General features: G+C 35.0%; 2 protein-coding genes across 2 annotated transcripts in view; one reads left to right on the top strand and one right to left on the bottom strand.

Moving 5' to 3' along the window:
* The first annotated feature begins 5,224 nt into the window (after positions 1 to 5,224).
* On the top strand, positions 5,225 to 5,973 carry LOC108974856 (histidine-rich glycoprotein-like). The gene is made up of 2 exons (XM_018942953.1): positions 5,225 to 5,236; positions 5,311 to 5,973. Exons 1-2 carry the CDS (start codon positions 5,225 to 5,227, stop codon positions 5,971 to 5,973), a joined length of 675 nt encoding a protein of 224 aa, XP_018798498.1.
* Positions 5,974 to 9,422: 3,449 nt separating this feature from the next.
* LOC108974846 (histidine-rich glycoprotein-like) overlaps positions 9,423 to 10,132 on the bottom strand; it is a 2,456-nt gene continuing 1,746 nt past the window's right edge. The window contains exon 3 of the mRNA XM_018942939.1: positions 9,423 to 9,475. Coding sequence (XP_018798484.1) covers positions 9,423 to 9,475 — 53 coding nt within the window. The remainder of the gene's footprint in view (positions 9,476 to 10,132) is intronic.

The raw sequence follows: 10,132 nt of genomic DNA, 5'->3' as shown, positions 1-10,132 counted from the left end.
TCAATAAATCATAAAAAATTATGAATCTAGATAGCCAGGCGTTTTTGTTTACATTTTAAAATAAAAATTCAGCAAATCGGTTAAGTAGTTCGAACGAGATCAKGTCSGCCAGTTTAAAAAAGTGTGTTTTGAGAAAAGCGCGTCTAAAGTTTAGAGAACTGAAAAAGCATACAAAGGTGGACATAAACGTTGGAAAAAGCGTTGAGCCGTATTATTATTTTTGGGCTTTTTCTAAACCTTCCAATGGTAAAATTGGAACAGAGATCCAAAAAAAAAAAAATAAAAATCCCTTAACTAAGCCGCGCCAATATGGTCGCCTGGATGCACTTTGGACTATAACAAGAAGTCTCTTGGTGTCTCCTATCGAACATCTACAYAGTGAGGCCTTAGTTAAATAGCATAATGAACTCCTATCCACTAACAAGGAGTGAAATTGACTAAGACAACATATTTTTAGGTTTTACTCTATCTGATTTATTATTAATACTCAAAGGATTCCTCTTCCCAATGCGATAAGTAGATGTTAAAAAGCGGTTTGTCAAAGTGACTGCTATTTCGAAGAACTTCACTTTACGGTCTTCCAAAATTATTTTGTGGACTTTTGTGATGTTTGCGTCGGTAACAACTTCTTTAGGGCGTCCAATGTGTTCACCGTCTCCGGTGCTCATTTCACCACGTCTACCAATCCTTAATGGTTAATTTTATTGCGGCAGTATCCGGAAACCCGCCAGTGTTCGGAAATTCGCCGTCAGGTCGAGCTATTTTACTTAGTCTATCATTTCCCTATTGGCAAAAAAACTGGAACAGTTACATAAGTACTGTTATTATTTCATGGAATATCAAAAAAATATGGTTGGACGGCTTTCTTTCTTTTATCGATATTTTGACAATTGGTCTACCAGAGCGTGTTGCATCTTCGACATGAATACGGCTGGATCGGAATGGATGAAACCGAAATTTTGTGGGATCAGGACTGCAAACACTACTCACATCTCCAGGCGCTTGGCTTGCATTTTCGCCTTTATCGAAGAAAAATGTTAACCAATATATGKCATATTTTCTCAATAGTGACGCTCATCGTTGGAGACTCTTGAAATAATGTTTGGTTAAGCAATCACAAAACCATCTTTAAAGTCCTTTAGTAGGAAATCTTATCTTATCTTATCTTACAAAACGATAGACAGTTTTATAAAGAAACTTATTTGAAAAATAATTAATTCCTTTTTGCTTTAATTTATATTTCATATTTAATACTAAAGGCCAAATGCAATTAAAAGACGATTTTTTACAATTTCGACCGAAATGCAAAGAGAGAAATTGCTGATAAGGCGTAAGAAATGCAAAAACCTGAAACGTATCACTTTAATTTAACTACTAAAAATTAATTATACAAATTTATGAGGAATTAAATACGCTTTAAGATAAGAAGTAATGGAATAATTATGCATGACGATGAAGCTTACATATATCAAATAACAACAAACAACAATAGTAGCAGAAGCATTTCATAAACCATATATACATATCCATATGCATGTATATACATATGTATATTCATGTGAGGTAGCATTTAGCCACCTGCTGGGTGGTATTTGCTTTCGCTGAAAAAGTAGCGCTCATTATGCGGTCACACATTTACCATACCATACAAGTGAATAGAAGAAACACTTACCAGTTTGAATAAAGCAAAGCAAAACCAACAGATTTTTGCCCCATATATAGTATACATTCAAATACCTATGTATGCTTCTACATGTAGCAAATGACCACGAAATTATGAATGACCTACAGTTAGTTAGTGGGGCGAAAATTAATTAAAACATAATGGGCGTTATACACGCACCAACAACAATGACGAAGGTGGCGTCTCAAAGGACTGGTTCTTTATATTATGAAGGGTGGATAATAGCARCATTTGATTTGTGGGAGGCCACGGTAAAATCGTGCTATATTTAGTTTGGTTTATGATGAACCAAGAAAAAATACCCTTCACAAACAAACAATTTTCTATACAAGCACATACAAAAGTACCTACTATGTRTGCTATCGTGCTTCGATTTGTTTTTGTTCGGAAATTCCAGTACAGCTTGGGGCATTAGTCCTTGCAAATTTGGTGAAGATATCCTTTCAACCAGGCTTTCAGGTTTTCCATGCAAGAACTTTTTTCTGATGGTACAGTTTGTATAGCGGTTACTACTGCGCGAAAATCTCGTAAGACCTTGTTCATAATTACAACGTTGCGGAACGATATTGGTTGAAAATTTGGGGAAAAACTCACGAAGAATCCATTCACTATGCGGCGGTGTATTATCGTGGTATAAAAACCAAGAGTTGGCCCATAATTATATCCTCTTTTATGAAAAATATACAAGATGCTTTCCAAAGTAAACAGGACTTACAAAAAAAAAAAAAAAAAAAGAACAGCAATGGTTTTTTCGGCAAAATCAATTTATTTTATTCAAATTAGTCTTCTTCTTCATCAATATAGCTTTTTTCACGGTTCAAAAGCACGTCGAACGAGTGTTTTAGATTGTTGGCCGGTGCAAGCCTTTTGAATGAACTCTACGTCGGCATAACGCTTTCCGTTCATGGGCAAATGCTTTTTCCGAATCGGAAGAACACGCACGGTGTCATATCAGGTGAATACGGGGAGTGGTTAATGGTGAAAATGTGATTTTTGGTCAAATAATTGATAACAAGCGTGCTTCGAATGTTGGATTCTGAGCAATTTTTGGTCGTCAGTCAATTTGTGCGGAACAAACCGTGCACACACATTTCGTAAGCCCAAATGTTCGCTCAATATGCGATAAATCGGTGTTTTGGAGATGTTCAATTCCATTTCCTTGAATTTCTATGATGATTTCGGCTGATTTTTGATGAATTCACGCGCAGTTTCAATGGAATTTCCGGTGATCACGGATTTTGATTGGCGCAAATGTTGATCGTCATTTATGTCCTCACGATCGCTTTTGAAAACGTTGAAACCACTCGTGAACTCTGCTACGGGATAGCATCGCCATAAAGTTGTTTCATCAATTGAAATGTTTCGGTAAAAGTTTTACCAATTTTAAATCAAAATTTAATGTTGGCTCTTTGTTCGAAGCTCATTTTCGCATCGATAACACAAACATACTGACACTTAAAAMGCAATAACTTCACTTTCATTTAATGGAATGACATGAAATTCTCACCAGGCAATYGATRGAGRYAGCAGATTYTMACRCAMCWGTCGACATATAGATGGCGCCACCAGGTGGCGCTAGATTCAAAAAGTCCTCTTTACTTTGGAACGCTCCTTGTGTAGAGACAAACAGAGAGATAATCTTCGTTGCATATTTAATATGGCCTGTTCAGGATATAGTAACTAAGTAAATGCATCAATTCTTCTTCTCAGAACTACATTAAATATAAGTTGAAACTGAACATAAGTGGACACTAAAGAAAGCGTTTATTCCTTAAGTTAATGCTATGGAGAAAACTTTTTTTGCAAACTGTTTGATCTGAAATTTTCCAACTTAGTAAAAAGATTTTAATTATAAGGAGAAAGCCAGCTTAGTGTTTTAATTTGCAAAATATGTGTAATGCTGGAATAAAATCTTTTAGATTACCAAATAACTGCTAAACACTTGAGATTATTGATTAAAGATCRCCAACTTTTTTGAAGTCAAAGTCACAAGTCACAGCATTTTCAGTAAAACATATTTATCTGGAAGCCTAGACTTTCTCTCAATATTTAACATCATATTGATGGCTACTTTCGATTTGAGAACTCTTATAGCTTAATAGTATTGAATGTCTTCTTAGAGATATCGAATTCTCTAAAGGGGTGGTTGTTAAAACAGCTGCCAACTGAAAATKACCAGTTTAAATTGAAGATCCTAGTGTCAGCCTCAATGCTGAGCGCTACTTCCATTGATTGTCGAGCTTCTGGTTCTCYTCGTCAACAAAAAAATATTTAAGTTTTATATGTGAACCGAATCCTTATATGATCCTTAAGTTTCTTTTTTTGGTGTACTATATGTACTCTAAATAACCTATACTGTATATTGTTCGAACTCATAAAGTCAGATTAATTGGTAATAATCATATAGGAAATAGTCCCAGTATTGGARGAATTTAAAAATGTTCATATCAATTCTGGCTCTTTAAAAGAATCTCCAGTTTCGAGTATGCCTTTTCTGGTAAGCTATCCTGTTTATCACAGCCTGGCCACAACTTTAAATTTATATACGAGTKTATTATGACTACATTGGAATATATGGTAAACTCTCCAAATCAACGACAACTTAAAATTGAACGACAAATTTCTTTAAATTATCTACTTGTTCTATTTTAATATATGTAAGAATTATAATTTAAAAAATTCAGTGATTTTTTATATGTTTCATGTAAAGGTTGACGGGAAACMAAACATACTATTATATGTTAACACATCTATTTAAAGAGAGATATGGCATTTTTTGATTTACAGAACTTAAACAGAGCATAACAGCTCTAAATGGCATTTTTCGCCACAAGCTGATATTTTTTAATAAGACTGCATGTTCATCAGACAATTAGTCCTGGCCTAGATATTGTATTAACGTTACTAAATATAACGAAAACCTACAAAAATTTATAACGACATTAACCCACATTAAACGTGACTCTAATCTACTATAAGTTCTCATAATTTGCGCAGTCTCACTTTCTTCGAAAATATTTAATGCTGGTAGCAGCTCGGCAGAGACTATATCTATATTACAAAGCAAATTTAGAAACACAAATGTCTTCATATAAAACTTATACACAAAATTTGGGGAAACACTGCGCTTTATATGTTTCATAAAGTACACACTTTAATATTTTTTTCTTATCGACCTATACCACTTTAACTTATAATAAAAGAAATTTCAAATTCTACACAATTAAATACTTAGTCATCAACTTGTACTTAACAAATAGTGTGAAAACTAATGTTAAATGCATACAATATTGGTAACACAGCTCTAATTGGTTAATGCGGTTCGACAGTATGCAGCTTAGGAGGCGTTACTTTCCAAGCAATTACCAAATACTTAATTACAAGGTTAGCAATCTGAAGTGCATTCATAAGACAAAAATTAGTTAAAGATAATATGAAATAAACTGTTTAGCATTTAAATTTGGTATAAAAGCACAGGTCGCCAGCGCAGTAAGCACAGTTTACCTCGATCTATCACAGTTGTTAATTTGAATTGAAACAATGGGCTCCAAGGCGAGTTCGATTGATATATTTATTTTATAAATATATTAGAATAGAAAATTCTCAAACTCCCTTTTTTTCGGTAGATTTTCGCTGCATTAGTATGTTGCTTAGCGCTGGTGATGGTCAGTGCCTTACCACACGGCCATCATGGACATGATCATGGAGGTCACAGTGCTTCCAGTCACGCTTCGGTGCATTTAGTCTCACACGACGATCATCACGATGATCACGGTCATCACGGTCACCACGATCATCATGGACACGGACATGGACACGACGATGGTCATGACTCACATGCTGAGTATCACTTCAATTATGGCGTTAAGGATACGAAAACGGGTGATATCAAAGAGCAGAGTGAACACCGTGATGGTGATAAGGTRTCCGGACATTATGAACTGATTGAAGCGGACGGCCACAAGAGAACTGTGCACTATACGGCTGACAARCATAGTGGTTTCCATGCGGTGGTGCACCGTGAACCCACACACCATCATGTAGCTGATCATGGACACACCAGTTATCATGGTGGTCACGCCGAAGTTGAAACGCACGATGATGGTGGGGATGGTGGTCATGGCCAYGGTCATGATTCTGGACRTGGYTATGGACACGGTCATGATCACGGTCATGATCATGGTCAYGGTCATTCCAGCGRTTTCTCAATCAAACAAGAACATGGTGTTGCGGTTCATCATCATGGTGGACACGATTTCGGAGGACATGGTCATGGACATGGACACTAAATAATTTAGATAGACAAATTTATAACGAATGCTTGTTGCTCTTACATAAAAAAAAAAAAAAAATGTAATCGAATTTAATTCCTTTTTGAAATTTTATATCATGTTAATAAAGTTAGTTGAAATTAAAAAAATAGTTGTTCAAAAGTTATTTGGTTTGGAATATGTAATAATGGTTACTTTATGCAATTATTTAGAAAATATCTAACAAGAAGCGAATTTTGCTCTTTTAAAGCTCAAAAGTAATCTCAATCGCAATTTACGATTTTTGCGCTTATGAGCATATTTAAGGATAGTGTTTAAGAAATTATGCAAGTATTGCCCGTGAGATTACTAAGTATATTCACAATATAGTCTACTCTCGACGAACTCGCTTATATTCCAAACATTATAGGACTTGAAACAACACTTTAGGTTTGGCTTCTACAGGCTTATTATAGAGAAAACTTCATAAAACAGAATCGTTATCAAGATTTCCAAAAAAAAAAAAAACAGTTGGATTTTTATCTGCCAAAATATTGTAAATTCTCAAGTGAAGTGGACCAATATTTTGTTGCTTGTTTAAGAAACCTGTGAAATATCTTTGTAAAGAGATTCTGGTGATTGCCCATTTTTGGATATATACAACATTGGAATAGCTATTTCTTTACAGTTTTGGAAACGAAAAATCTGAATAAAGAGACTACACTTTCGGTTGGGATTTTATCATCATGGAACAAAATTCTTACATAATGACAATATGTGACATAAAAACTAATTTAGATGAATAGTGATTAACTTAGCACAAATTGATTTTATAATATTATATGTGCTAACTCTGTAGTAAAATCGGTTGAAATAATTTTAAAAATTTTCAAGCCGCTATACATCCAATATTCGGGAATTTCGTCCTCCGAGTTAAATTTTTGTCGAGTACGTAGATTAATATGTTATACTTGTATATATTGTAAATGAAGTTATGCCTAAATTTCCTTCGCAAAATATTCCACAGACACCCTATAAATCGCACGTGAAATAAGAGAGTCACACACCTCCTCAASGACTTCATTTCTAAGGAAMGCCAAATMATTTAAAATACTTTTTCGCATTAATKGCTTTATTTGCTCCAAAGGCATRCATACGAGTATATTTACTCCTACACACGCGCACGCTCCCATTATGCCCTCCAATTCCATCCACACGATTTATGCACACATGTGTACACCCACGTAGACAACGTGTAAATCCTCYCAGAAGAGAGTGTGTAAACCGCCTGTCAACCAATTTGGCTGTTTGAGTTCGATTGTTTTTATCGGCTTACATTTAAAAATAAAAGCGCAGAGATTTAGCTGTGATTTAGCTTCCAAGATTTTGGTGTGGGTATTGGGCGGTGGGAGTAAAGGGAAACACAAAAAGTATGTTAAAGTATGTTAAAGTAAGAAATGAAAACAAAATGAAAGAAAAAGTTACAAATAAAATGTTGTTTMCTGGAAATCGAAGTCTTAAGCGGCCGATTTTATTGTTTTTAAAGTGATGTACCTACTAAAATTCAGTTTTCAATTGTAAAAAATAACATAAAATATTAATTTGAAATATAGTGTAAATGAAATTAAAGTAAAAAAGTAAAAATTATAATGTTTTCATCGCATGTCAGTCTCTTATATTATATTTCAAGCTCATTTTGTAAAGCTCACTATCTTTCAATTGATTTATCTATAGCTGATTGTGTTTTGTTTTTAATTTTTTATATTTTTGATTAATAGTTGACTAATTAATAAATAAATAATTTTGATTCCTATATGTATAAAACATTTCTTTACCGCAAAAAGTACCGCTATCAAGTGTAGTCAAATATGCACAATGCTTGAAAATTTTCAATTGTAAGATTTGCATGGCCACGAGTGTCTAAAACCAGCTCTTTTTAAGCTCTCGCAACATGTTGAAGCAGATTATAACAGTTATTARTAACCTTATGGGCTTCATAGATATCGGTGTAAAAATTTGACAATGGACCGCCCACCTTTAGGTGAAATCCTTTTCAGCAACCACTGTACCAATTGGTACTGCAATATCTAATAACCAATTAAGATGTCGAAATAAAAGTTGGCAAACATAAAGTAGATATTTTATCTCACGTCTAAAAATTTTAGAAAATCGGACAATAATTTCTGAAAATATCGGTCAATATTTGTGGTATAAGAATTATTGGAAATCGTAGAGAATAGTTTATTACTAGTAATGTRTATACTATCAAAAATGTGTAAATCGGGCTAATCAACACGATTAAGAATATTAAACTTCCGGTTAGCTTTATACAATATACATATATGGAATAGAATATTATATACATATAGTGGTGTGTTATTCCAAGAAAAYTAACTGAATTAGTTCGCTGAAGCATACGAGTAATGTGCTTAGATCTGAATAATGATTAAATCAGTAGGACCCCAGTCTAAGCACCATGTTCTTAAAACCTTGTTTCCTTCTGTGGTTGAGCTTATGTATATCTAAATCTTTATCTAACAATATTATGTATTTCGGTAGTAATAATTATGCTACAACTTTACACAGAAGTAGTAAGATGGATATAATCATTCTTCTAAGTTCGATTGATGTTCAGAGCAAACTGAAGATATAGAGGGAACACTTCTCTAGCCTGCTTAACGGCAATGAAAATGTAACAACCGGAGCTGGCTAGCCCGATTCCCCAATCGATGACAATGCGATASAAGTAGATGTTCCATTGCCCAGCTATGATTGTCGGATGAAAGCATGCCGGTCGMTTGGAACCTAAGAGTGTTCGGCTCAATCCACCAAAGGGAGACTATCCAAAGTGCGCTAATTATTGTTTCCAATAAAGTCTTATCGTGCTTAATGTGTTAAAGACTGAAGCCCACCATCAACAAACTGWTTGAACCTTATCATTGTAGCTTTAGACCTACAAAATCTTCTATCGACCAGATTTCCAGCAGGCGCCAAATCWTGTAAAGGACACGTGAAAAGGATCTTCTTTGTCGATTTAAAGTTGCTTTTGACTGYATAAAAAGGAGCAACGTCTATACCGCTATGTCTGAATTTGGTATAACCGCAAAGCTAATACGGCGGTGTAAGTTGACGTTGAGCAACACCAAAAGCTCCATCAAGATCGGGAAAGATAGGGAAGGACCTCTCCAAGCAGTTCTATACTAAGCGAGGTTTCAGACAAAGGTACTCCCTATCGTGTGACTTCTTCAATCAATTGCTTGAGAAAATAATAGTACGAGCTTATGAGCTAAAGAGAGAAAGCAGAATTTTCTATAGTACAGCTATACAGCTATGGGCGTACGGTGATGATATTGATATCATTGGCCTTAACATTTACACCGCTCATTCTGCTTTCTCCAGAGCAGAAGTAATCTTGTCAACACATACTACTTTCAACTGATCAAGCAATTGAAAAGTAAWGTTCTCTCTCGACGAATAAATATGAAACTCTATATGTCCTTCATCATTACCGTTCGGCTATATGGTAGGGAGGCATCCTCATCTSATGAGTCGTGAGAAAAATTTTGCGTATTGAAATTTATGGTCTCCTATGTAATGGCAAAGCGGGTACTGCAATCGATTGGAACGATGAGCTATAAAAGATATACGACGACATTGACATAGTCAGCTCATCAACAGCTCATCTTCTACGTCCCGCACATGTTATGGTCGATCATAACATTGCGACACGGCACTCCTCATAGGATCAGCTATTATTTTCTTACTTTTGTATCGTTTCGGTTGCAGCTGTACTTAAAGAGCTTCAAATGCCGTCCACARACCTCTTATACTGAGTTGCTGACGAATGCTCTCAGAGATTGCAGCTTCTCAACGTCGAACCTTCCTCATGTTTGTTGACGTGCGTTTTTTTTCTGCACATAGACGGGTGGGTATCATAGCTGCAACAAGATAGTCATGCAAGTCGATATTAGGATCTCTATGATATACTGTGAAAAAGGTTCTCAACTCCATCTTATTTATGACTGCTCTGATCCTTCACTGTACAGTATATAAAACTAGACAATGAAATAGGAACAATACCCAAATGATGCCTTCTCGACACGCCTTCCTTCCTAAATGTGGTTGAAATCAGGCTACATAGCTGTTATATTAATGAAGTGACAACTGTCCATTATGTGGCAAAACTAGTTATAATGGA

The sequence above is a fragment of the Bactrocera latifrons genome, unplaced genomic scaffold, assembly GCF_001853355.1.
Source record: "Bactrocera latifrons isolate USDA-ARS-PBARC rearing strain unplaced genomic scaffold, ASM185335v1 scaffold_113, whole genome shotgun sequence".
NCBI lineage: Eukaryota > Metazoa > Arthropoda > Insecta > Diptera > Tephritidae > Bactrocera > Bactrocera latifrons.
Note: the sequence above shows the minus strand (reverse complement) of the source record. Positions and strands in the feature narration are given on the sequence as shown.